This window comes from Balaenoptera ricei, chromosome 18 (assembly GCF_028023285.1).
Source record: "Balaenoptera ricei isolate mBalRic1 chromosome 18, mBalRic1.hap2, whole genome shotgun sequence".
In the NCBI taxonomy this organism is placed as follows: Eukaryota; Metazoa; Chordata; class Mammalia; order Artiodactyla; family Balaenopteridae; genus Balaenoptera; species Balaenoptera ricei.
The window spans coordinates 9,373,687-9,401,274 of NC_082656.1; the positions used below are offsets into that span (position 1 = coordinate 9,373,687).

The following is a 27,588-nucleotide window of genomic DNA, read 5'->3' on the forward strand; positions in this document are numbered from 1 at the left end:
CTGAATGCCTTCCGTCCACTCAAGAACAGAGTACTTATACTGAATACTGAGGGAAGGAGGATGCTGATGCTGAGGAAAGAGGAGATAACTAATGAAGTGAAAGTCTTTGAGAGACCTGTAGAGGATGGGATCCTGTGCACTTGTGAAGGGATTAGTTTTTGATGTGAGGAGGCTTACGTACTCTTTGGTAACATAAAGGAAGGAGGGAATAGGTACAAATGTAGTAGATAGGCAAGTAGATTTAGTGATGGGAGACTGGGGAAGTTTCTGTTTGACAGAGCTTCTGTTTTCTCAATGAAGTAGAGGCAGTCTGCTGATAGTGGGGGGTTGTACAAGAATGTGTGCTTGGGGTTTGATGTGAATAGAGAAAGTACATAATTTTATCCTGTCAATGAATGGGACATTGAGCTGACTACTGACTCCAAAATACCAATCATTCAGTAAATGAGAGATATTATCATTATTTATATAAAAATACTACTTTAAAGGGATTTGACAGAACACTTTGTGTTATTAGTTAGAAACTGGTGCTAGTTGAGGAGTTCTAGGACCTGGGGCTCTTTTTCTGTCTGAACCAGTTAGTTTAATGCTACTCCTGTCTGTAACATTGATGGTTCTTAAAAAGAATGTAGGCAAGAGAGTAACCATATGTTTAACCTTTTATAAATAAACATTACCAAAAATATGAACAAAATGGGCCTGCTTTCTAAAAGGACTTCCTAAAGCGTTAAAAATTACTTTGTATTACCAGAACATATAGTAATAACTATTAAATATACTTAATTTGAATTAATAAAGATAATTCAAGCTGAATGGTGAGTTCCCATTTATATGGAAAAAAGCTTTTTGTTATAATAGTTGGAAAATATGTAAATGTAGTCTTAAGGTTATATATTTAGGGGAGAATAACGTAATTTATTTTGTCTCTTTTTTCTTAGAACACACTCTCATTAGTTTTTTAGTTGTCTCTGGCCAAGAATAAACCCAACTCCTTATACTATGTAATGACTATGTACTGGAAGGGTTGTATTTATGGAGGGCACCATCTGCTGGTTATAAGAGGTACCGGTTCTGGGAAGCCTGCCTTTTGCAATTGTCAGACTCTTCACAAAATCTTGTTTTCCTTCTAATTCCACCTTAAACCTGCAGTAAAGTCCCAGGAGGAAGAACAGCTTTTCATAAACGTGGCCAAGTAGAGATTCTAGTAGTGGCTTGATTTGATTTCTGTGTCTCTGAACATGTCACATATTGGATTTTTAAGAAAAATCATCATGAAAATGGCAGATACCTGTCTTTATTCCCAGATCAATTAAAAAATGACTATTGCTATTGCTCTTACCCTTGCTCTTTAATCCAGTGAATGCTTTGTTCTTTTTTTCCATTCATTGAAAGGATCTTAAATATTTTTACTACAGTCTTTATTAGTTTCATCTTGTGAACATTTATTTACATCTGGTAATATCAGAGGGAAGAATGAAGGTTTCATTGTTTTTTTTTCCTTTCTAGGGCTGTTAGTATGATTTTTACAATTACTGATGTTTCTTTTAATTAATGATCCTTTTCTTTGAACTTATTCAGTGGTTGTGTAAACTGTTTAGTATTAGAATATTTTGTGTTTTATTTATTGTTCATTCCAGACCCCAAAATATAAATATTTATAACAACATGCATATAATGATATTTGAAATTAATATATACATATATACTATATACATTTATATGCTATATATAAATGGATTCTGAAACAGGTCAGTTTTATATAAATAATTTTTTAAGTTATCATTTTCTCATTTTCAATGTATCCGCTCTACCGTAATGTGTATTATTGAAATTCCACAAAGATGAATGTCAAATAATTTCTTTGACACTATTTAACCTCAGAGGAGCAGCTATATATTAATGTATCTTTTCCCTTTGACTTCAGATAACAATTGATTAGCCTATTTCTTTCCTGTAACCTTCCTTTCTTCTTCTGCATTGCTCCCCTTCTTCTCTCTCTTTCTCCTTTCCTTTTTTCTCTTACCTTATAATTCGGTGTTCATTCCTGTTATTCTCCAGAAAGGTCTTAAAGAGATCAACTTACCAAGTCCAAGGGAGTATTTGCTGAGGTTATTTTGTACCAGTGATGTGTATTTCTAAAGTAACTAACCCTATATACCACCTCTTCATCTTCATTTTTTTTCTAGTTTAAAAAAAAACATTTTTCTATCTTTCTTGACCCTCTTTTCTTTCCTGATTTCCTTCCCCCCCATCAATATAGATATTTCTCAAAGTTCAAAGTTCAGTCTTGGTATCTCAGCTCACCCTACACATTTTTTTTTATTGATCTTGTAAGCCCACAAAACATGAGCTATACGTGGTGCTAAAATATTTTCTGTCGTTGACTTTTCTCTAGAACTTCAGTGCTACATCTCCAGTTGCCTTGTATTCCAAACTTAATTTTTCCAAAGGCTTGATCTCTCTCTGGTTTTCCCTATCTATGTTATAATGAGGGCATATATTGTATGTGTTTTGCTTACCATTGTATTCCTCGTGCCTAGAGTGCTGTATCACACCAAGTAAAATCTCGGTAAATATTTAAGTAATTGACTTTCCAGGAACAAAGGCTTTGAATCTTGTAATCATCTTCTACTTTTCTCAAATAATCATTCATGGTCTTTGCATCAGTTTTCTTATTTTCCAGTCATTGCCTGCAGTCTGTACCTTATTAGTTCTTACCTGGAACTTTGTGGCAATTTCCTAACTAGTTTTACTGTATTTGATTTCTCCTCTGTCTAGTCTGTACTTCCTGTTGGAGCCACCATCTCTTAAAATAGTTCTGGTCATTGATTCAGCAAGTATTTCCTGAGCACCTACTTTGTTCTAGGCTCTGTAAGGATGCCTAAAATGATATATACTCTCTTTGTCTTAAAGGAGCTTACAGTCTAGTAGGAGAAACAGACATAGAAATAAGTTTACTAAATACGATGTGATAAATGCTAATTATGATACGTTCAGAGTTTGCCTAGCTGTAGGGGAAGGAGCCTAGCTCTGCCTGGAGAGGTCGGGGGAAGTTTAAACATAGACTTGAGAGTTTAATGTACATGGAGTTTGCTTAGTAGAGAGAGGCCAGTAAGTATATCTTACTCTGAGGAAACAGCCTGTGTATATTCACAGATGTATTTCAAACCTCTGCTTATAATACCATTGCTTATAAAACTGAAGTACAAACTGAGTAACCTGCTTCTCTGTTGGCTCTATCTTTTCCTTCTCAGCTCCCTTTACTTCCTTCCACTTTTTGCTTCTGTCATGGTTTTAGACCAGTAACAAATTCTGAACTTTCTTCTCTGAGATTTATTCAAATTGTTTTCTCTGTCCTTTTGTTCTGTATATTATTAATATTTCATCCCCATCTACGTATGGAAGTGGGTTTTCTTTCAATCTTTTTTTTTTCCAAGCTGGTTTTTTGTTATTTCTGTTGATAACTTCAGAATTTATTGTGATTTAATTATTTAGGGGGAATGTTTATTTCCTTTGTAGATTTTGAGATCTGTCTTAACTCATTTTGCCCTCTAGTCACTGCTAAAAAGTCATGCAAGTAACAGGCACTTGATAAAGTTTTGACTATATGGATCAGTGTAGTCTACAAAGGCACCATGTCTACATTATTTAGCTGCGGTCTGTGGTCACAATCGTGTATCTGTTGTTATGGAAGATGAACAGCTTTTGCTTCTGTTGAGGTAAGGCAGAGAGACTTTCTTCTATTCAGGTTCTGTGGAAAACTGGGAATCCTGTCACATTTATATTTTCCTTCCTATGGAATGATTTGTCGCATTTGCTGAATATCTTCTTTGGTTGAAGGAACACAGACAGCTGTGGGCTTGATTCTTGCTTTTCCTAATCTGAGGTCATGAAGTTGTTCTCCTACATTATATTCTAAAAGCTTTTACATTTGCTTCAACATTTAGGTCATTAATCGACCTGGAATTCATTTTGTATATGGTGTGAGATAATGGGTACAATGTCATTTTTTTTTCCATAGAGATATGAAAGTGTCTCAGAACTTAAAAAATTTTAAACAACTTTATTGAGGAGTAATTTACATACCATAAAGTTTACTGAGATGTGCAACCATCACCATAATCGAATTTTAGAACATTTTTATCAGTCCAGTAAGATCCCTCATGCCAATTTATAATTAATCTGGCACTGGATTCTTTTTAAGCTTTCATCTTGAGCTCTCTGCAGTATCCAGTACTTTTGGCCACTTCCTTTCTTGAAACTTGGTGTGCTCCTTCCTTTCTGACAGGGCTTCCTTCTGGGTCCTCCCATCACCTCTTTGATCATTCTCAGATTGTTTTGCAAGCTCTTTTTCCTCTTCCCATTTCAAAGATGGGTCTTCTTTCATCTCTTCCTTGGCCTATCACTCTTGTCACTTTATAAAAACGTTCCTGAATGCTCTCATGTGCCCCTGGTTTTATCTATCAGTGAGGATTTCCAAATCTGTCTCTAGCTCAGACATTTCTCTGGAGATCTAACTGCCCACTGGCCATTTCTTTCTTTCTTTTTTTTTCTTCTTCTTCTTGTTCCTCCTCTCCCCCCTCCTCCTTTCTTCATTTTTTCCCCTCCCCTCTTTCTTCAGCTTTATTGAAGTAAAATTGATACACAGAAAAACCTGCACATAGTTAATGTATGCAACTTGGACATAACACATAATTTGGACATACAGCCATATGCATAATATGTATACGCCTATGGTACTGTTACCACAGTCAAGGTAATAAACACAGCCATCACTTCTAAAAGTTTCCTTGTGTCCTTTTGCCTTTTTTGGGGGGTGGGGAAGGGGTAAGAAGACTTAACATGAGATCTACCCTCTTAACAAATTTTTAAGTGCATAATACCGTCTTGTTAACTATAGGTGCTGTGTTGTACAGCACATCTCTAGATCTGAATCATCTTGCATAACTGTAACTTTATATCTGTTGAATAACAACTCCTCATTTCCCCCTCTTCGCATCCCCTGGCAACCACTATTCTATTTTCTGCTTGTATAAGTTTGCCTATTTTAGATACTTCATGTAAATGGAATCATGCAGTATTTGTCCTGTGTCTGACTTAACTCACTCAGCATGTCTTCCAGGTCCATCCATGTTGTTGCAAATAGTAGGATTTTCTTTGTTTTTAAAGGCTGAATAATATTCTGTTGTATGTATACACCACTTTTTCTTTATTCATTCATCTGTTGAACATTTAGGTTGTTTCCATATTTTGGCTGTTGTGAATAATGCTGCAGTGAACATGGGTGTGCAGTTATCTCTTAGAGATCCTGATTTCTATTCTTTTGGCTATATAACCAGGACTAGGATTGGTGGATCATATAATAGTTCTATTTTTAATTTTTCAAGGAACCTCCATACTGTTCTTCCATAGTGGTTGCATCATTTTACATTCCCACCAACAATGTACAAGGGTTCCCATTTCTCCACATCCTTGCCAAAACTTTTCAAATCTTTTGTTCGTGGTTTTTTTTGGCTATCCTAACAGGTGTGAAGTGATACCTCATTGTGGTTTTGATTTGCATTTCTCAGTGGTGAAAAATGGAAAACTTTTCCTCTTAAATCAGGAACAGGACAAGGATATCCACTCTTGCCACTTCTATTCACTATAGTACTAGCAGCCCTAGCCAGAGCAAGTAGGCAAGAAAAAGAAATACAGTCGTCCCTCGGTATCTGTCAGGGATTGGTTCCAGGATCCCCCTTGGATGCCAAAATCCAAGGATGCTTAATTCCCTTGTATAAAATGGTGTAGTATTTGCATATAACAAGATTTTCCCGTATGTTTTAAATCATCTCTAGATTACTTATACCTAATACAGCATAAATTCAACATAAATAGTTGCCTGTATGTGGCAAATTCAAATTTTGCCATTTGGAACTTTCTGGAATGTTTTTGGGAATATTTTAAATCTGCGGTTGGTTGACTGTGAGGATGTGGAACTCGTGTGTGAAGGGCTGACTGTAAAGGGCATGCATGTTGGAAAGGAGGAAGTAAAATTTAATCTGTTTGCAGATGACAAGATCTTATATGTAGAAAATTCTAAAGACCCTATTACAACTCTTAGAACTAATAAACAAATTCAGTAAAGTTGCAGGATACAAAGTGAACAAATCTGTTATATTTCTATGTACTAACAATGAACTATATGAAAAAGAAATTTACAAAGCAGTCCCTTCATAATAGCATCAAAAAGAACAAATTACTTAGAAATTAACAAGGAGGTAAGAGACTTATATACTGGAAACTACAGTACATTGGTGAAAGAAATAAAAGAAGACAGATAAATGGAAAGACATCCAGTGTTTATGGATTGGAAGACTTAATATTGTTAAAATATTAAGCAATATTTAGAACTTCTAATTTTGTTTTCTCCTTTTCTCACTGATGTGCCATGCCACTGTATTCATATATTACATTTCACATTGTGTGGGTCTGTTTCTGGGCTAATATTTCCCATTGATCTTTTTCTGCTCCAATACCACACCATCTAAATTACTTTAGCTTTCTAAAGGGATCTGATATCTGGTAGAAAAGTCCATTCACTGTGTTTTTCTTAAGTATTCAATATCTTGTTATTCTTGGCTTTTTGAATTTACATGTCATGTAAACTTACCAGTTTAAAAAATTAAACTTGTCATCTTTCTTTAAATATCAAAACCTGGGCTTGATTGGGATTGTAGTGACTCCATAATCAGTGTGGGAAGATCTGCTGTCGTTATAATATTTGAGACTTCTGTGAACAAGATATCTCTTTATTTATTTAAATCTTCTTTAACTTCTACCAATAAAGCCTTATGATTTTTCTCTGTAAAACACATCTTTCGTTAGATTAATTCCTGGGTAGTTTATGCATTTCAATGTGAATTGTATTTTTAAAGTTTTTGGTTGCTATTATATAAATATAATTGATTGTTGTGCATTTAAAACCTTTTTATTTTGAAATAATTATGGACATAAAGTTGCAAAAATACTACCTAGAGTCTTGTGAACCCTTCATCCATCTGCCAGTGGTGACATCTTATGTAACTTGTAGCACAATATCAAATTAGGAAATTAACATTAGCATGGTGTTGTTGATTAGATTACAGACCTTAGTTTTCTCACTTTTTTGCATGCTCGCTCGCTCTTGCTCTTGCTCTCACTGTTTCTCTCTCCCTGTATGTGAATGTGTAGTTTTGTGTAGTTTGATCCCATGTGTTGATTCATTTCACCACCACTACAGTCAACATACAGAACTGTAAAGGAATTCCCTTGTGTTACTTGTCATGCTCATCCATGCTCCTTGGCAACCACTAATCTGTCCTCAATGTCCATAGTTTTGTGATTTTTGAGGATGTTAAATAAATGGGAGCATAACAGTATATAACCTTTTGAGATTGGCTCTTTCAGTGATAAGTTATTGCATTTATCAGTAAAACAGTTTTTTTTTTTATTGCCAAGTAGTATTTCATTATGCAGATCTATCAGAGTTTGTTTAACCATTCACCCATTGATGGGCATTTTGATTACTTCTAGTTTTAAGGTATATGAACAAAGCTGCTATAAACATTCTTGTACAGATTTGTTTGAATAGAAGCTTTCATTTCTCTGGGATAAATGCCGAAGACTGCAGTTTCTGGTTTGTATAGTAAATACATGTTTAGTTTTATGAAAAACTGCCAGACTGTTTTCAATTATGGCTGTACTAGTTTACATTTCTGCCAGCAATGTGTGATAGATCCATTTTCTTTGCTTCCTTGCCTATGTTTGATATTATCACTATTTTTTATTTTAGCCGTTCTAATAGTATATAATGATATTTTATTGTGGTTTTAATTTGCATTTCCCTAATGATTAATGATGTTGAATATCTTTTCATGTGCTTATTTGCTATCTGTATATCCTATTCAGATGTCTGTTCATGTCTTTTGCCCATCCTGTAATTGGGTTGTTTGGTTTTTTATAGTATCCTTTTGAGAGTTCTAGATATAAGTCCTTTGTCATGTATGTATTTTCAATATTTTTTCCCATTCTGTAGCTTATCTTTTCATTCTCAACAGTTTTTCACAGAGTAAAAGATTTTAATTTTTGAAGTCCAATATATCAATTTTTAATTTTATGGATCTTGCTTTTGGTGTCATTTCTAAAAACTCTTTCCCTGGCTTCAGTACTTCTTTGTAAAAAAAAAATCAGTTGGACGTGCTTGTGTGGATCTCTTTCTGGGTTGTCTGTTCTGTTCCATTGATCTGTGTGTCTGTTCTTCTGCCAAATTCACATTGTCTTGTTTACTCTGGCTATATAGGAAATTTTAAAGTTTGGTGGAATGAGTTCCTCCCACTTCATTCTAAAATTAGCTCACCTCTTCTGGTTCCTTTGTCTTCCTAGGTAAACTTTGGAATAAGCTTGTCTCTATTTATGAAAAATCTTGCTGGGATGTTGTTAGAATCCCTAAATCTATAGATCAATTTGGGGAAGAATCTTGAGTCTTTCAGTCCATGAACATAGTATATCTCTCCATTCATTTAGATCTTATGTGGGTTTTTTTCATCAGTGGTTTGTAATTTTCAGCATACCAATCCTATATATATATATATTTTTCTGTATATGTTTTGTTAGGTTTGCACTAAAACGTTTTATTAATGGGGGTGTAGTGATTGAAAGTAGTATTGCACTTTTAACTTTGGTTTCTGTTTCTTGGTAGTATATAGAAATAAAATTGATTTTTTATGTTGATCTTTATATCCTGTAATCTTTTTTTTAAAATTAGTTTATTTTTGACTGTTGGGTCTTCGTTGCTGTGCATGGGCTTTCTCTAATTGCAGCGAGCGGGGGCTACTCTTCGTTGTGATGTGTGGGCTTCTCATTGCGGTGGCTTCTCGTTGCAGAGCACAGGCTCTAGGTGCGCGGGCTTCAGTAGTTGTGGCGCATGGGCTCAGTAGTTGTGGCTTGCAGGCTCTAGAGCGCAGGCTCAGTAGTTGTGGCACACGGGCTTAGTTACTCTGCGGCATGTGGGATCTTCCCAGACCAGGGCTTGAACCTGTGTCCCCTGCATTGACAGGTGGATTCTTAACCACTGAGCCACCAGGGAAGTCCAATATATCCTGTAATCCTGATGAACTAGTTTTTGTTTTTTTAAGATTCCCCTGGAATTGGTTGTATAGACAGTCATGTCATTTGGAAGTAAGGATGATTTTAGTTTTCCCTTTCCAATCTCTATGCCTTTATTTTCTTTTCCTTGCCATATTGTGCTGGCTAGGGCTTCCAGTATTATGTTGAATAAGAGTGGTGACAGCAGACATCCTTGTCTTGTTTCTGATTTTGAGAGGAATTATTCAGTCTTTTGCTGTGAAGTATTTTGTTAGCTATAGGTAATTGATGTTTGCATATTGATTTTTCTACTCTACAACCTTGTTAAACTCAGTTTTATTAATTCTGATGTTTTATCTATAAATCTTTGGAGTTTCTGTATACATAATCATGTAATCTGCAAGTAATGACTGTTTTGTTCCTTACTTTTTATCTTTATATTTGATACCTTTTTCTTCCTGTGTTGACTAGCATCTCTATTGCAGTGTCAAATAGAAGTCGTGATAGCAGGTGTGTTTTTACAGGTCAAAAGATCATCAATAAATGTGATTTATGCTGTAGGGTGTTTATAGCACCCTACCTTTCTCAGATAAAGGAAACTTTCATATAAATTTTACTTTGTTGAGCTTTTTCTTCTATTTTGTTTTATAGTCAAGAATTGATGTTGAATTCTTATCATTGTCTCTTCATTTTTGACATTATCACATGGTTTTTCTTTTTTAATCTGTTAATATGGTGAATTCAACCTTGCATTCTTTGGATTAAACCCAATCTTTTATATGTAGCTACATTTGTTTTCTCAGTATTTTATTTAAAAATACTGTATTTGTAAACACAGAAAAGATTGTTCTGTGATTTTTTTTCCTTTTATTTTTCTCATTGGGTTTTGGTATCATGGGTATGCTAGTTAGTTACATAAAATTAGTCGGGAAGGATTCCCTTGTTTTCTAGTCCTTGGAAATATTTATATGACATTGGAATTATTTCTTCCTCAGTTATTTGATAGAACTCATTAGTAAAGTCATGTAGACTTGAATATTTGTCCTTGTGGAAAGATTTATTGATTATTGGTTTTCTTTCTTAGTGGCATTTTTTCTTCTTGAGTAAATTTTGGTAAGGTATAGATTTTCTCCAGTTTGTCTAAATTTTTAAATGTTTTTATGTCAAAAATTGTAAGATTGATTGGCCTGTGACTTTTTACTTTGTTGATCTTATGCTTTTTTTTTTTTTCTTTACCCCTGATCCATTGATTCTTAGAAAGCACTTTAAATTTTTAAATGTTTGGAGATTTTCTTTTTTGTTGTTGAAGTATAGCATAATTCAGAAAAGTGTAAAAATTATAAATGGCTAGCTCTGTGACTTTATACAAAGTGAAAACAATAGTGTGACCTGCATCCAGATATATAAGTAGAACATTACCTGTACCCAAGAAATATTCTCTTACTCCTCTTTCAGTTACATCTCCCACCAAAGGAATTCACTCTTCTGACTTTTAACATCATCGGCTATGTTTCCTTATTTTTGAATTCTTCTGGAAATGTAGTCATATTTTATGTATAGTGTTTTATATCTGGCTTCTTTCACCTAACTTTCTTTGTAATGTTAATCCATATTGTGTGAAGTAGTAGCTTATTCACTCTCAAAACTGTGTTGTATTTCATTGTATGACTGTACTACAATATATCTTCATTCCACTGTTGATAGGTATTTTTGTTTTCTGTTTTGACTAGTATGAACGGTATCGCTATGAACATTTTTATGTCTTGTAGTGGACGCAGGTATGTGTTTCCGTTGAGTAAATACCAAGGAGTGTATCTTGGGGCCTACTTATTTATGCTTGTTAATTTATGTTTAGCTTAAGTGCTTTATTTTGTTTAGTGTTTGCATCCTTTTTTTCCATCCTTTTACTTTCAGTATCTCATATCATTATTTTAAATTGTTTCTGTAAGCTCTCTATATTGAAGTTTAAAAATCTTGATCTTTTAATGTGATCATGTACACCATATTTACCATATTATAATATACTGATATATGTTATATATTGTTCTAAGTACTATATATAGTAACTTATTATACATTTCAAGTTTTGTTTGGCTCATTTGTCCTTATTTCACTGTATTCCTAAAAATTATATTCCTTGGATGTAAACTTCAGCTTTGCAATTATATTCTTTAACCACATTGCGTGTGACATTTTGCTGTCTACTGGTTTATATTGTTGCTAGTGAGAAGTCACTATTAGTTTAAATACTGTTCCTTTGAAGGTAATATGTCTGCTATAAGGTTTTTTTGTTTTTTTGTTTTGTTTGTTTTTTTGGAATTATTATTTTGAACTTAATTCTGTTTGGCTTCTTGAATTTGTGAATTGGTATTTATGATATTCACCTCATAGAGAGGCCTCTGCCTTATTCCTCTTCTTCTGGTACTCCCATGAATCATAAGTTAAACTATTTTACTTTTTCTTTTGTGTATTGCATTTTTATGTTTCTCTGTTCTGTATTTTTGGATAATTTCCTCGGACATCTTTTGTAGTTCATTAAGTCTCATAGCTTTTCTTAATCTGCTAATAAACTCATCCATTAAGTTTTTACTTTCAATTTTTGTATTTTTTCATTTTTAGTAGGTCTTTTTTGTTCATATCTTTTAATTTACTGTATAATTTTTTATTCCTTGTAGATTTTTAAACTTATCTTTTATTTCTTTAAAATTATAAATGCATTTGACCCTTGAACAAATGAGGTTAGGAGTGCTGACCCTCCCCCAACCGCAGTTCAAAATCCATGTATAACTTTATACTTGACCCTTTATATCCACTGTTATAAACATCCACGGATTCAACCAACCATAGACTGTGTAGTATTGTAGTATTTATTGAAAAAGCTCTGTGTATAAGTGGACCCATGCAGTTCAAACCGATGTTGTTCAAGGGCTAACTGTATAGTAGTTTTCTAATCCGTTTGATGATTGTAATATTTGAAGTTTTGGGGGGGTCTGGTATTTCTGTTGGTTCTTGCTCATTGTGCCTTGCTTGCTTAGATGCTTGGTTGTTTTTGACTTGATAATGCTCATTGTCCTAGAAACATCATATGGGGATTGTTTGAAGTGTAGGATGAAGGTGCCCTTCTCTAGGAGGGCTTGAATGTACTTATATTAGGTGCTTGGGGGTGCTACCAGTTGGGGGTCACTGAGTTCTTGTGTTGAGGTTCTCTGGACTATGTAGGCAGTGTGAACCTCAGCAAATGTGTAGGCTTATGGCCAAAACTAATTAGCTGTTCCTCCCTTGTATCTGCTATTACTTTGCTCTGCTTAATACCAAGGCAGCCTTCTCCGCTGTCCCTTGTGGGTGGTAATGGCAGCATGGGCACATGTTGACTTGGTTTAATTTTCTCCTTTGCAGGTATTATCTTTTTTGGGTTGGGGTAGTATTCTACATTAATGTCAAGAGGGTCTCTGATGTTCTTCCTTGACAGGACTCTGTCCTTTTTCCATAATAAGATCACCAAAACTGAGCTCTAGATTTGTCAGGGTTGGCAGATGCCTTCAGGGTGTAAGTTAGTTCTCTGGGTTCCTGAATTCTCTTAGATTTTGGCCCAAGTAATTTGTGGTGCTATTAAAAAAAATGCTGAGTGTATTTATATATATGTAAATAAGTAAGTAAATAAATAAATAAAATCACTTACAGTTTTTTTGTTGGAGGGTCAGTGCAAATAACCTGGCTTGCCACTAATGGAAATGAATGTAAAAATAACATCTAAAAAATTGGGGAAATATTCAGTAAAATGATTTTCATTAATTAGATAAGTGAATTACTATAAATTAGGAAGTAGTTATAATTTTTTGTAGGGAGAGACTCCTTTCCATGTTTATTATGAATGTTGTTAATACTTATTTTTTGGTTTGCATCTAATAGTTTTCTCGTTTTAGGGGTAAAAATATTTCCATCATGGCTCATTCAAAGACAAGGACCAATGATGGAAAAATTACCTATCCTCCTGGTGTCAAGGAAATCTCAGATAAAATATCTAAAGAGGAAATGGTGAGACGGTTAAAGGTGAGTAAAATTGGGTTATGTCCTTTGGACATCCATTTAGGATAAGCAGAGTTGTGGGAGGACACCTGTGGAAATCACATAGAGCTGTATCTTGTTAGGGCAACTTCAAGCAAATCAAAGCAGAAAATGTCTCATGGCCAAACTAATTAGCTGTAATTAGGAGCTAAGAGAGTGGAGTAGATAAAGAACTGTAGGGTTTCCTTAGCTATTGTTAATGGGAGCGCAATTAGAAAGGTGAAGCTTAGATTTTCTAGGACTGCCTCTACTTGGGTATAAAGAACAAATCCACAATACACTTATACTCATTATTATCTGTAGAAAGTTGTCTCCTTCTCCTATATCTCATTTATTTTATAAAAGCAACCATTTTAATTTGAGACAAGAAATTTTAATTCTTCTGAATACTAAGGCTGTATTTTACTTTCCTGTATTTTGAAAGTAGGTTAAAGAGCTTTACTTTTAGCTCTCTGCTTCTGATGTGCAGCAGTGAGTCAAGATTGATGGTGAACTTCCATTTGTGAGGCAGTCACTGTATGGTTAGACTCTCTTCATATTTGTTTGAATAATGTTTCTTCTTTGTCTTCGAGGCAGTGATAGTCTCCGTAATTATAATGGTTAAAAGAGCAGAGTGGCCAAGAAGATTGTTAAGCTGATTAGTTCAGATGGTCTTTATTTTTGAGCATTTTTTTCAGTTCAATGTTGTATCTACCTAGACATGTTGCTTGTTATATTAGTATCAATATTTACCTGTATTTCAAGTGTAAAAGACTTGCCTTAATTAATCATTGAAGGCCCAGGAGCCTTAAAGTACTACTTTATTGCTGCATGGTTTATTTATTAGAGTAAAAAAGACCCTAATATTATTATAAGTTTCACATAAAGTCTTAGTATTATATCCTGTGCATAAAGTATTAGAATGTCAGATATAAGGTGTTTATTGTTCAAAGCAAAAGACATCTTTGAGCAGATTAAATTTACCAGTGTGTGGATATTTTATCTAGTTGGTAATTGTGTATATTTTATTAAAAATGGTTAAGCTACAAACTCTAGATATGACATTTTTCATTTCTATGTATTTAGAGTTTCTTGACCTATTAAGTTTTTAGAGAAAGAATACATTTATTTCCTCAGATTTTTTATATTTCAGCAATGATATCATCCTTATTGTTTGCTAAGAAGTGAACATTAAACACAGACAGAGACTATATTTACAAGCTTTTAGCATTTAGTGTCTTTTATGGATGTTATTTTCTCAGACATCTTTTTTAATTTAGAGGACTCATATATGAGTTATTCGTGAGTTTTATAACACCATTTGAGTTGGTCACAGTATTGAGGAATTCCCATTATCTAGCCCTTGAATAAACTTTATTGATAGTTTTGGTGGAATGATTTCCACAGTGCTCACATTTAGTGCTTGTAGTAAGCTTTCATTATTTTGTAGACATTTCTGCTAAGCAATAATCTGGTTACTTTTCTTCTTTTTTTTTTTCTTGATTTACACTTTCCACTGTTTTTAGCAACCGTCTTGGAGAAATATAGGAAGGATTTAATGTGGGATGATGGTAATTTTTGATATGTACAAGTACAGGTATAAGTTTTATAAGTTATAAAAACTTGTTAATATGTAAAGTGTCATTGTTTATATAATTTATAGAATTTCTTATAACATTTTATTCAAAATATACTTAATCTCTCACTCTTGTGACGCGATTCCAGGGAAAGAAAGAGTTCCTTGCATATAGCTCTTTTTTTTTTTTTTGTCTTTTTTCGTAATCCATCAAAGCCATCAAAGCATATATCTTAAAAGTAATAAAATTAAAAAGTTAGGAGAGTAGCCCTGGACATAGTACCCTTAAACTAATTGTAGGGTCAGACTGGAAAGATAAGTCTACTGATGGTTCTGGCCTCTGGTATAGTAGAACTGAGGGTCTGCTCTGTGAGGAACACTGTTACCCACAGCTGCTCTGAGAATTCAGTAATACATTGGGCAATTCATTACTCAGAAGTCTAACTCTACAGCAGAGTGGAAATCCATGCAGTATGTCTCAAAGACCAAGTCCAGCCCTACTTGTTGATTAGTATTTGTAGCGCCACCTAGTGGATGCCAGATGGTCACCTTTGCATTAGAGTTGTGTTTAAATGTCCCTGACGAGTTCAGCAATTTTGTCAAGTCTTATGTGAAGTAGGAATAGTACAGACTGAGGCTTCCTTGTGACTGCTGATACTAAAATTAGAGAAAGCTCTTCACAGAATTCAAACTATATGATTTTTCACCATTGTTGTTTCCATCCCACTTCTTTTATGTAAATGTTTGCTTTCTTCTGCTCACTCCATACATGCCATTGAGTCCTACTAATGAAATGACCATATCATATTCTCTTTAACTGTGGTACAAGAAATATTTAATTGGATGCTACAGTAGTTACTTCATGGTAGCTTTTTAATGTTTAGGGATGCATCTTTGTCATCCTTTCTTGAATCTGTTTATATATTCTTTTTTAGCTCAGTGTTGTAAAAGTGAGACTGGAAGTACTATGTTAAGCTACTTCTAAACTTTTAAAATCTGGTTAGCCGGTGTGACGGGTAAATGAAAAGTATTTTATTTAGTCTTTTAAAGAAAATTTGTACTTACCCTATAGTTCAGAAAGGTCTTGTTCTCTCAGATAGAAACTTTTAGGGGAAACATGAAAGTGTATTTATTGGAAGTTAACCTTTGTAATTAATATGGCTTTTATTTCAAATGAATATATTTTTACATGGAGGATTTCATTATTTGATTATTTTGTTTTTATATAGATGGTTGTGAAAACTTTCATGGATATGGACCAGGACTCTGAAGAAGAAAAGGAGCTCTATTTAAACCTAGCTTTACATCTTGCTTCAGATTTTTTCCTCAAGCATCCTGATAAAGATGTTCGATTACTGGTAGCCTGCTGCCTTGCTGATATTTTTAGGATTTATGCTCCTGAAGCTCCTTACACATCCCCTGATAAATTAAAGGCAAGTACTGATTAAAAGAAGTGCCAAGATTGACTGATACTTTATCTTTCTGACTAAAATGGGAATTGAAGTATTTAGATTATTTCTTTGGATTCTTTGACATTAGCTGCAGCAGTCTTTTGTTAAACTATTGTACTTCTGTTTTCTGTAGAATTTCCTCCCCCCCCATTAGTATTTAATTTTGTAAAACAATATCTGATCTTCAGAATAAGAAGTTGATTAGTAAAGTGTTTTCTATACTTTTTTTTTTTTTTTTTTTTGGCCACGCCACACAGCTTATGGGATCTTAGTTCCCTGACCAGGGACTGAACCTAGGCCACAGTAGTGAAAGCGCCGAGTCTTAACCACTGGCCCGCTAGGGAATTCCCTATACTTTTTATATTATGTCATCATTAGTGGTATTTCACTATCAGTTGGGGACACTTCCTTTTCCTTTTTAAAAATTCATATTGAAGACCATGTTCATTACTTAAAACACAGTATTTAGTGTAAATCTGAACTTATAATATATGAATCCTAATTCACTTAATGTAAGGTGTGATGTGAATTGTTTTGAAGAAAATACAATGAACAAAATTTTAATGAAAGGTAGAAAGCACACTTAGTACTTGGTTATGGTATTTGTAAGTAAAGGCATGTGAATGAAATAATTTTTAAAAGATGAGAAAAGGGGAATAGCATGATTAATCCAGTGGGTAGAAAGCATGAAAATAAGTAGAGCTGTGCAAAAATTTATTGAATAAGGCAAGTTAGAAGAAAATTAGAAAAGCCAACAATAATAAAAGATAATTGTGGAAACTGTTGGTTAGGAAATGAGTCCCTAGGAAGATTACCCAGTATGGAACAAAAAAACAATTTAGGTTTATTTTATTTAACAAATATTGATGTTAGTTATATGTCAGGAACTGGGTTTACCTTGGTGAAAAACAACCCAGACTCGGTTCTTGAACTCAGGGAGTTGCTTCTTAAAAACTGGAGTGATTGTTATTGTCATCAGAAAACCCTTTTTATATACCCAGCTTCATGTTTAGGTCAGTGCTTGTTAGAGAGATGATCAATGAATATTGTCTTTCCACTTCCAGGTAGAGTCAGTACAGCAGTTGTTCTCTCTTAGTCAAACCAGAAAGGGTTCGTTCATGGAGAACATATTTTATACAGTACTACTAACAAAGTAACTTTCTTTTTTTAAAGTAACCATTTTTGAAGGATGTACTTGTGATAGTATTTTTCTTGAAAAGCTACTCAGTAATCTGCATTTTCTATTTCTTCCCTTTTAAGAAATGCTTGTTTATCGTTTTACTTACAAAGGAAACATTTTTTTCTTTTTTCTTTTTGATTGATTAGCATGCTTCCTTTGTAGAATTAACTTTAATAATTTTAACCTTTTCCAAATTTTTCAAAACTGTCTTCATAAAAATTTGACTCAAAGTGATATTGAACTTATCTTTACCCAGGTATAAAGGGGTGTGCAGTAAAAAACCAAAAGCAAGAGATGGGGATAGATTGATAAATGGTAGGGAAAAACAAGTAGTTATAATGACAAGGTAGGAAGCTTGACGAGTTAACTTCTGTGGGTCTTTAAATAATTTTTAAGCTTCTGCAATCTATTGTCTCCTCACTTGGTGATTTTATTTTGGAATTTCAAGTTTCCTAAACCATGTGCTTGCTATATAATTACCATATATAGTGCTATTCCAGCAAACCGGATCAGTTCAGCTCTCAGTCATTGCAACCTGTTTGTTCTAATGACAGCATAAATTTTAGTTTACTCCATTTTCAGGTCTGTTTTTTTTAACCTACAGTAAGGTGTTTTTCTTTCTCTACTTTAAGATCATGGTAAATGATTTACCGTTTTCCTTTAAAGGGCAGTAAGATATTTGGTGTTTTCATGATGATGCACATTTAAAAAATTCCAGTCAAGTAGAATTTTTTTAAACTGGTTCTTTATAATTTATCATGATAGATACACATGAGTGCTGAATTATCTTTAGGAATTTAGTGGATATTTTCATAATCTAAACAAAACTTTGTCTTTTTTTTTTTAAGGATATATTTATGTTTATAACAAGGCAGTTAAAGGGGCTAGAGGATACAAAGAGCCCACAATTCAATAGGTATTTTTATTTGCTTGAGGTAAGCAATATATTCTATCTTGAGATGACATTTTAAACTGGGTTTTGTGCTTGTATATTTTTACTAATTAAAATCTTACCCTTTTCCTTTTTTATGTCTTATTTTTAGAACATTGCTTGGGTCAAGTCATATAACATATGCTTTGAGTTGGAAGACAGCAATGAAATTTTTACACAATTATACAGAACATTATTTTCAGTTATAAAGTAAGTTTACTTTACAAAGAGTATAATCTTTTTTTAAATGTAAAGAATTTTTAACTTACAGGTGAATCTGCATAAACTGTGTTTACTATGATGAATATTGGAAGGCTAAGAGTTATAACTTAAGAACTCATTAACATGATTTTTATAGATGTTTTGACAATGAATACAACTTAATTCTGTACTGTAGAGAATAATATAAGAGTGGCATAAGGTAATCTATAGCCAATATAAAAATATTTTTTGGATTATATTATTTTCTTTTATTTAAATCACATATTACTGACTCCTTAATTCATGTGAATAGTTGAGTTCTTTGTGTATTCCTTAAATTTATCTACTAGAATTAACTTCCGCAAAGTAGTTTGATTTTCTGAATTTAAGGCAAAACTAAAGTTGCATTTGATTTAATTACTTTTGATTGTGAGACTGGTAAAAATTAGGAAAAAGTAGCCCTGGAAATGTAATTTAAAAAATATTTTGGATGCTATTGTAAGATTTGGAAGAGAGGGAAGCTTTAAATGAATATGTAGAATTTGATTTAATTAATACCTGAGTATCATTTTAAAATAAAGTGTAATGTTCTATGTTATGATTAAATCTTATAAATTTCAGATATACTTTAAATGAAATATCAATTTTGAATTTCAGCAACGGCCACAATCAGAAAGTTCATATGCATATGGTGGATCTCATGAGTTCTATTATTTGTGAAGGTGATACAGTATCTCAGGAGCTTTTGGATACAGTTTTGGTAAATCTGGTACCTGCCCATAAGGTAAGTAGCAATATATATTGAAATATATCAAAAGCCTGTTAATATTAGGGTCCAGAATTTGCTTACGTTTAAAATGCAATTTATCCTGCTTTATAGTTTTGGAGGCTTTTATTGATTAATATTAATGAACATCACTTGTGTTTAATAAAATATGATACACTTATTAGTCACTAATTAAATGAAGAGATAACAGATTTAGTACATGTGATAAAGTATCTGTAATAACTCAGTTTTGTATAGGATTATGTTTCAAGGAACACATTAATAGCTACTTTGATGCTATTATGTAACTTTATATGTTGGGAGTTACACAACCAAATAAGGCCTTAGGTAAAAGACAGTGATAGTGTAGATGGCGGGGAGGGGTGAAATTAAAAGGGAAGTCTTTACTAACTTGGAGAAAAAGATATGTTGATGACACCAGTATTTCTTGCCTGGGTGATATTAATCAAGTTGTGTGTGTGTTGTGTGTGTTTTTGTGTGTTTCGTTCTTTGAAAATGACTAACACTCTAGTAAGCAGTTGGAAATATGGTTCTGTGATTCACCAGTATAAAGGTCTCTGTAAAATTAAGACCTTTTTGGAAAGATATAACTTAAATTTATAGCTACACAGCCTTCACAGAAATAATGCTTCATTAAAAATGACCTCATAATCCAAAATTTCCAAACTTTTAAGAAGTCCATCAATACTGAAAATCAGATACTAAGTAAAAATTCAGATAATATATTTATTAGATAAAAATACTAAATACCTTTAAAAGGATTAAAGATAACAATTTTATGTTTTAATATCTAGAAGCATAAGAGTTAAAAAGTATGATAGCTAGATATATGAAAGGAGAAGAAGGTACGGTTAGAAAAAAAAGTAGAAATGAAAAATGTTCATAGAAATCAAAGTATTTTTTGGATTATAAAAGATATTTAGAGAACTAGGAGATAGATCTGAGGAAATTGTACAGATGCAGTGAGATAAAGTTAAGGAAAACATAACAATAGAATGAAAAGGTCCAGTATATTTAAAAGTGATGCAGAACACCGAGTAAGAATGGAGAAGAGATGATATTCAAGTTAGATATTTGCTTAAAATTTTCTAGAACTGATGAAAAGCGTAAATTTATGAGTTAGGTAACAAAAGTGTCATGAATAAATAAAAATAAATCCCAGTGTAGGCATATCCTGGAGAATTTGTAGAATGACAAAATAGAAATAATCTATAAAGCATCCAGAGGGAAAAGACATATCCCTTACCAAGGAATAAACATTAAACTGATTGCTGACTTCTCAGTAGCAAGGATAGATGCCAGAACATAATGGACCTATATTTCCAAAGTACTGAGATAAAATAACTGTATATGCATGCACACAGTTGCTATCCAATTTGAGTGAAATTAAGACATTAAATATACAACTTGTCAATAGATTCTTCCTGAAAGAACTACTATTTGAGTACTTTAGAATAATGGAAATTGAACTTGAAAGAAGTGAAGTGTAAGAAGTATTGGTGAACAATGAAATGCTCTAAATAAGAACTGATATATAAAACAAAAACAGTAGCAATAATAATTATAATGATTAATTAAAAGGATTTTAACAAAATGGTCCTAAACCACTGGATAAAAATAACATGTAAGATTGAATGGCTTGGGCTTCCCTGGTGGCGCAGTGGTTGAGAGTCTGCCTGCCAATGCAGGGGACACAGGTTCGAGCCCTGGTCTGGGAAGATCCCACATGCCGCAGAGCAACTAGGCCCGTGAGCCACAATTACTGAGCCTGCGCGTCTGGAGCCTGTGCTCCGCAACAAGAGAGGCCGCGATGGTGAGAGGCCCGCGCACCGTGATGAGGAGTGGCCCCCGCTTGCCGCAACTGGAGAAAGCCCTCGCACAGAAACGAAGACCCAATGCAGCCATAAATAAATAAATAAATAAATAAATAAATTAATTAAAAAAAAAAGATTGAATGGCTTACTAGAGTCAAGGAGTGATATGATCTTGCTGATGATCAGGAGTATAGAGCTATTGATTTACTTTGAAATTTATTATTTTTTTAAAATTAATTTATTTTTGGCTGTGTTGGGTCTTTGTTGCTGTGTGCGGCCTTTCTCTAGTTGTGGTGAGCGGGGGCTTCTCTTCATTGCAGTGCGTGGACTTCTCATTGTGGTGGCTCCTCTTGTTGCAGAGCACGGGGTCTAGGTGCGTGGTCTACAGTAGTTGTGGCACACGGGCTCAGTAGTTGTGGCTCGTGGGCTCTAGAGTGCAGGCTCAGTAGTTGTGGTGCATGGGCTTAGTTGCTCTGCGACATGTGGGAGCTTCCCAGACCAGGGCTCGAACCCATGTCCCCTGCATTGGCAGGTGGATTCTTAACCACTGCACCACCAGGCAAGTCCCCGACAGGTGGGTTCTTAACCGCTATGCCACCAGGGAAACCCTACTTTGAACTTTAAATGAAGTATTCATGTTAAAATTTTAAGGATTACAATGCAAGGAAGAATTACAATAAATGTAAATGGCCCAAATTTACTACTTCAGGTTGTCAGATTAGATTAAAAATAATCCAACTGGTCATTGTTAATAAGAGATACAAAAATACTGTCATAAAAAGGTTGTCACTAAAAGGATGGAAAAAAGATTTGCTGTGCCAGGCACATACTAACTGAAGGAAAGCTGAAGTAACTTGTATTGATTTTAGATGTTACAGTCTTTACCAAGTAAAGAAGGGTGTTATACAACGATAAGTTTTAGTTCTCAGGAAGATGCCTAAACTTGTATTCACATAGGCTGAAAATATATAAAGCATACATTGTAAGAATTATAGGGAGAAACAAACTCACAATTTGGTGGGCCATTTTAATACATTTCCAATTGATTATAAATCAAATAGACCAACAGTTCTTGAGGATTTTAAAACACAAAACTAACAAGCCTGTAGCACTCATAATTAATCTGTCAAAAGAGTAAATCATGATGGCAGTTATAAGAAATTTAGAAATGATAATTAAAATGATACATATTAAAACCTGTGGGATTCACAGTGACATTTCAGAAAAACCTAAAGTTGGTACTTCGAAAAGTATATTAAATAGGCATACCCTTGGCAGTTTGAATCAGAAAAAGGGAGATGGTATTAATATACAGTTTTAGAATGAAATGAGGAACAGCAGGCATTAAAAAGATCAAAAATTCCATGAACAGTATTTTATGCTAACATATTTGGAGTTGGACAAAACAAATTTCTAGAAATTAAAACTTGCCAATTTTTCTCAAGAGAGAAAATCTTGAATATCCTTTAACCAATAAAAGAAATTTAACTGGTTTTAAAAACTATATCCATAAAACAAACAAAAATCTTTCCTCCCAAACAACAATGCCAGTAATAATAGCAACAGCAGCAGAACTCAAACCAAGCATGAAGGAACTTAAACTCATCACCAGGAGATTTCTATTAATCATTTAAGTGCCATATAATCCTGATATTCAGCAAACCTTTTCAGATTATAGAAGAGGAAGGCATGCTCCACAATTCACATTATGAGCAGAATATAGTCTTCATAGGGAAAATGAGAGAAAACCAAGTTCAAGAAAGGAGGGTAATAGGCTAATTTAATTTATAATACATTCATGTAAATCCAATATAAAATAATAGTGGACACTATCCAGAATGATATAAAGTAATATTGGTGATGAGCAAACTGGCTAAATTTTAGGAATTCAAAGATGGATTAACATTAAAAAATATTTGTGGAAATTAACAGAACAAAGAGAAAAAATATCAATAGATGTATAAGAAAACCATTTGATAAAATTCAGTATAACTTATGATAAAAAATATTAACATATTTGAAATAGAAAGGAACTTCCTTAAATTGATAAGGTTATGTATGATACTGCACTTAATGGTGAAATGCTGAAACATTTTCTTTGAAGTTAGGAACATTGTCAAGATGTCACTTCTACTCAGGAAAAAGTCAAGTATGCTATTTCGAATCGGCATTAACTAGAATCCTTAAGTTAGTGGAGTAAAAGAAGACAAAAGATAAAAGGATTAGAAAGAAGAAACAAAACTGAAATTATTTGCAGATGTTATGACTGCCTGTGCAGAAAACACAAAACAGTGTACAGATTAGTTTCTAGAACAAATAAGAAAATTCTGCAAAGTCGCTAGATATAAGATCAATATATAAAAATCTGTTAGTATAATTTCAAAAAATTTTTATTTGTAGCTTTAACAAAGACTTGAGCTACTTAGAAATTTATTAACAATGTGCATGACCTTAATGTTCAAAATTATTACAGTTGTTGGAGAAGTGTAAGAGACGACTTAAACATGTTGCATGATTTGTTATGTTTATGTGATGGGAAACTCAGTATCACAGTAATTTCATTCCTCTGCATACTAATAGATAACCTAATCAAAATAGAAATTGTGAATGTGTATTGCGTGTGTATATGTACCTGTGTGTGTAGTTTGACAAATCGGTTTTCGAATAAGAATAAGAAAGCGGGGACTTACTTACCTGGTGTTAAGACATTATTTCCATATGCCCCTTTGACTGTAATCAGGCAGTAATAGACAAAGGGACATATGGAAGTAATGGAAAATTTACAAATGGGTACATGGTTGTATAGAAACTTGAGAGTGTGAGTATTACAGGGAAGTCATTGGAGGGAATAATGGACTTGAATATCCGTATGGAAAATAATATAAGATTCTTATTTCACACCATGCATAAAAATAAATTATGGGCAGAATAAAGATCTAAATCTGAAAAGCAAATCTTTGAAATTTTATTTGAAAATATAAAACAACAAATTAACCTCAATATAGAAAAGAATTTAAAAAATATAGAGAGAGCACAAGCCAAATAGGAAAAGATTGATATATTTGGTTATATTAAAATGAAAACTTTTGTATGTCCTAAGATACCATAAGCATTGTAAAAACATAGGTATGGGCTCTAAGATATGTTGTGCATGTAATTGGCAAATGTTTAGTGTATAGAGAAACTCTACAAATAAGAACAAGACAAAACAGCTCATTTGAAAAATGGCAAAGGTAGTATTTATAGAAAATTATTTCTTATATGCACAAGGAGGCATGTATCAATACAAGACAGTTTAATGTATATGAATAGGAGAATGAGTAAATAAGCTGTAGCATATTATATATGAAAATACTAAGCAGGAGTTACATATTAATGAAATGATACAATACAAAGCATCAATGCAGATAAATCTAAAAATACGCTGAATGTGAGTTTCAGGATATATACTCTTTTCCTGCTCTCTGTAATATGTTTAAACTGGAATAGTGATTCCATTTTAGATCTTTGGTCATGATTCTTTCCATCATCAAAATCTCTTAGAAACATATTTTCTTAAGGTATTTTTTCTTGTACTTTTTTTCTTTTCATACTTGACTATTTATGTTTCTTTTTTTTTTTCTTTTTTGGCAGTGCTGCATGGCTTGTGGTTTCTTAGTTCCTTGACCAGGGCTCAAACCCGGGGCACCGGCAGTGAGAGCGCTGAGTCCTAACCACTGGACGGCCAGGGGATTCCCTTGTTATGTTTCTTATATCCTTGGACTTCCCTATGCTCTGAGATGTGCTTCAGGAAAATCTGGTTTCTCATAGCTGCCTCAAACTCTTTTGTCTTTCGCCACCTGTGGGTTCCCCGTTTCTGCCCACACTAGGACCCAGTTCATTCTCTTATGATGTTTTGGTTCTTTTGGTCTTGGAGTGAAATAGCCTGTATTTGTACTCAGCTGAACTGATTTGACTTTGCAACTAGCTTTACAGTGACTCAGTATCGCCTTTTCTAATAAACATTTATTGACCTTTTCTATGTGGTTTACCTTATGCTATGAAAAAGATATGAAGAGAATATAATTATCCTTGCTTGGAAGGGATCTTAAGATCTACTAGACCAGTTAGTCTTAGGAGAAAAGTGGCTTTGCCGTTGCCCTTTTATTCGAATTGAGTCTTAAACAGTTTTCTCATTTATTGACTTAACAGTAGCTTTTTGAATACAGGTAATATTTCCTTTTTCATAGTTAGTGGTGTATAATATAGATACTGGTTTTTTTTTTTTTTCTTCAGAATTTAAACAAGCAAGCATATGATTTGGCAAAGGCTTTACTGAAGAGGACAGCTCAAGCTATTGAACCATATATTACCAATGTAAGTTTTACTTGTCCAATTGGTTGTCAGAAAGATTAGCCAAAATTTTAAAGACTGCTAGAAGCAGAATTTTGGCAAGTGGTACATACTTTAACATTTTGTATTGTTTTAATAATTAAGTGTATTTTCTTTCTCCTTATTTAAAATTATTATTGGTTAATATTTTCTAGAAGATTAGCTCTCATATTCTTTGTTCATTCATTTCTCTCTTTCAAATTGCCTGGGAACTAAAACAGTTTTTATTTTGGTTAGCAAGATACACTGTTTCTATTGTTGGAAATCTAGTTAAATGTAATTAGATAAATCATATGGAACTTATAATTATTCAGAGAAGTTGCTTACAGCTTTTTGGAAATTAAATTGATTTGTACAAGAAGAACATATGAACTAATATCAAGACATAAAAATTGAAGGCAAGTGTGAATGACAGCGGTGTGGTGAAAGTTACCTATCTTGCTCTCCCTGGGGTAGATTCCATATAAATCTACCTTTTCTGAGAAGGGGGAAGAATTGCAATGAAACGAGCCCTTTCATTATCATCTCAAATCTACTTATTTATGGTTAACGATCTTCTATTTATTTTCAGAAGAAATGTATTTTATCTGATAAGTTCACTGATAGAAGCTTATTATAAGTTTTAATTTTTCCCCCATAGTTCTGTTGAGTTGCACAACTCTAGGTGGCACCATTCACATTGTTTTCCATGTGAATGGTACCTACTGGAACAAATCTAGAATGCAGTCTTGATGTTGGCCTCTGGAATTGTGTAGCAGGTCTGTCTCGCCACCTGCTTTCCACTTTTACCCACATCTAAACATGTACGTCTGTCTTCTTGAAAAAAGTGAGAAAGAAATCCTTTTATAATTACTTATGTACTTAATTTTCCTGAAGTTTATTGAAGGAGAATTTTTCTTGAAGTAATACAAAATTTAATTTAGATATAAAAATACATCATAAAAAGATGTACTTTGAAAATTAACATACTTTATGGAACAGTACTATGGTAAATTCCAGTTTTTGTTACTGGCTTATGACCTTAAATAGTTGTGAGCACATGATGATTTGGAAAAATGTATTTAATTTGTAAAGAAATTGTTTTGGAGGGTGGACTTTCAGAATCTGGAGAATTAAATTGTGTAACCTATCTTAATAGCTCCAGTCAGATTGCCAGGGAATTCTAAATATTGATTTCTGCAAGTTTTGTGAGTCTTGGGTATTGGCTGCAGTAAATTGGTTAGATTGAGTGGATTGAGTTCTTTCTGTTATGACATAATGGCACTTGAAATATGTAGAGCCAGATTTAAGCATTCTGTTATTAAGTGCCCCTTCCCTTTTCCTTTGCTTCAAGTGCCTGTGAATGACTGTTTCCATGGCCATTAGATATACTTAGGTGAGCTCCTCCTGGTGGTCATTTATTTAAGTTGATATTGCTGAGCCAGATGTTTTTTAGGGGAACACTTACCTTTTTCTGATGCCTTTTTCTGGCATAAAAATAAGAAATTAACACTATACTACGCTGATATATTTTCTAGGATTGGGAAAATAAATATTTGGGTAATAAAATAAAAAAAATTCAAGATAGAATGAGGTGATTAGGTTCATTATACTATTCTCTCAACATCTATGTATGTCTGAAAATATTTATAATAAAAGTTAAAAGAAAGATAGAAGGACCAAGGAAATACTTTTAGCAATCCCAGGTAAATCAAGGTAAAAACATTTCCCTGTCACTTACACCTTATGTTAATTTCCTGCTCTTAGTTCTTACCTACAGAAATAGAAAGCCCCGTCCATACTTGGTTATGTCTTTATCAGAAGCTGAGGCTGGGGGCAAGAGGCACAGGATTAGCAGAATAGTCTGAGCACACTTTCAGTTATATATTTATTTATTCCCAGTACTTTATCATTATTTTCTTATCTCTCTCTGTTTTCCCTATTTTCTTGTCCCTTGACTTATTTGAGAGTTAGCTAAGAAGTCATTAAGAATTGCTCTTTTTTTTCTCCTCTTCTCCCTTGTAAATCTACAATTACATGTAAAATACTTTCTGGTGAGCTTAATTGTCTTGTGGGATTTTAGTACAGTGTAAAAATCATTCTCAGCCTTTTTGGATTTGTACATGTAATAGCCATTATTCATATATCT

At 33.4% G+C, this 27,588-nt stretch overlaps 1 protein-coding gene across 9 annotated transcripts in view; it reads left to right on the forward strand.

Moving 5' to 3' along the window:
* Positions 1-27,588, forward strand: part of PDS5B (PDS5 cohesin associated factor B) — a 231,882-nt gene that overhangs the window by 98,153 nt on the left and 106,141 nt on the right. For all 9 annotated transcript variants that reach the window (XM_059902735.1, XM_059902736.1, XM_059902734.1 and 6 more), the window contains 6 exons: positions 13,029-13,155; positions 15,955-16,158; positions 18,205-18,291; positions 18,400-18,497; positions 19,146-19,272; positions 25,365-25,445. In XM_059902735.1, the coding sequence (XP_059758718.1) occupies positions 13,048-13,155; positions 15,955-16,158; positions 18,205-18,291; positions 18,400-18,497; positions 19,146-19,272; positions 25,365-25,445 (705 nt within the window). In that variant the 5' untranslated portion in view covers positions 13,029-13,047. The remainder of the gene's footprint in view (positions 1-13,028; positions 13,156-15,954; positions 16,159-18,204; positions 18,292-18,399; positions 18,498-19,145; positions 19,273-25,364; positions 25,446-27,588) is intronic.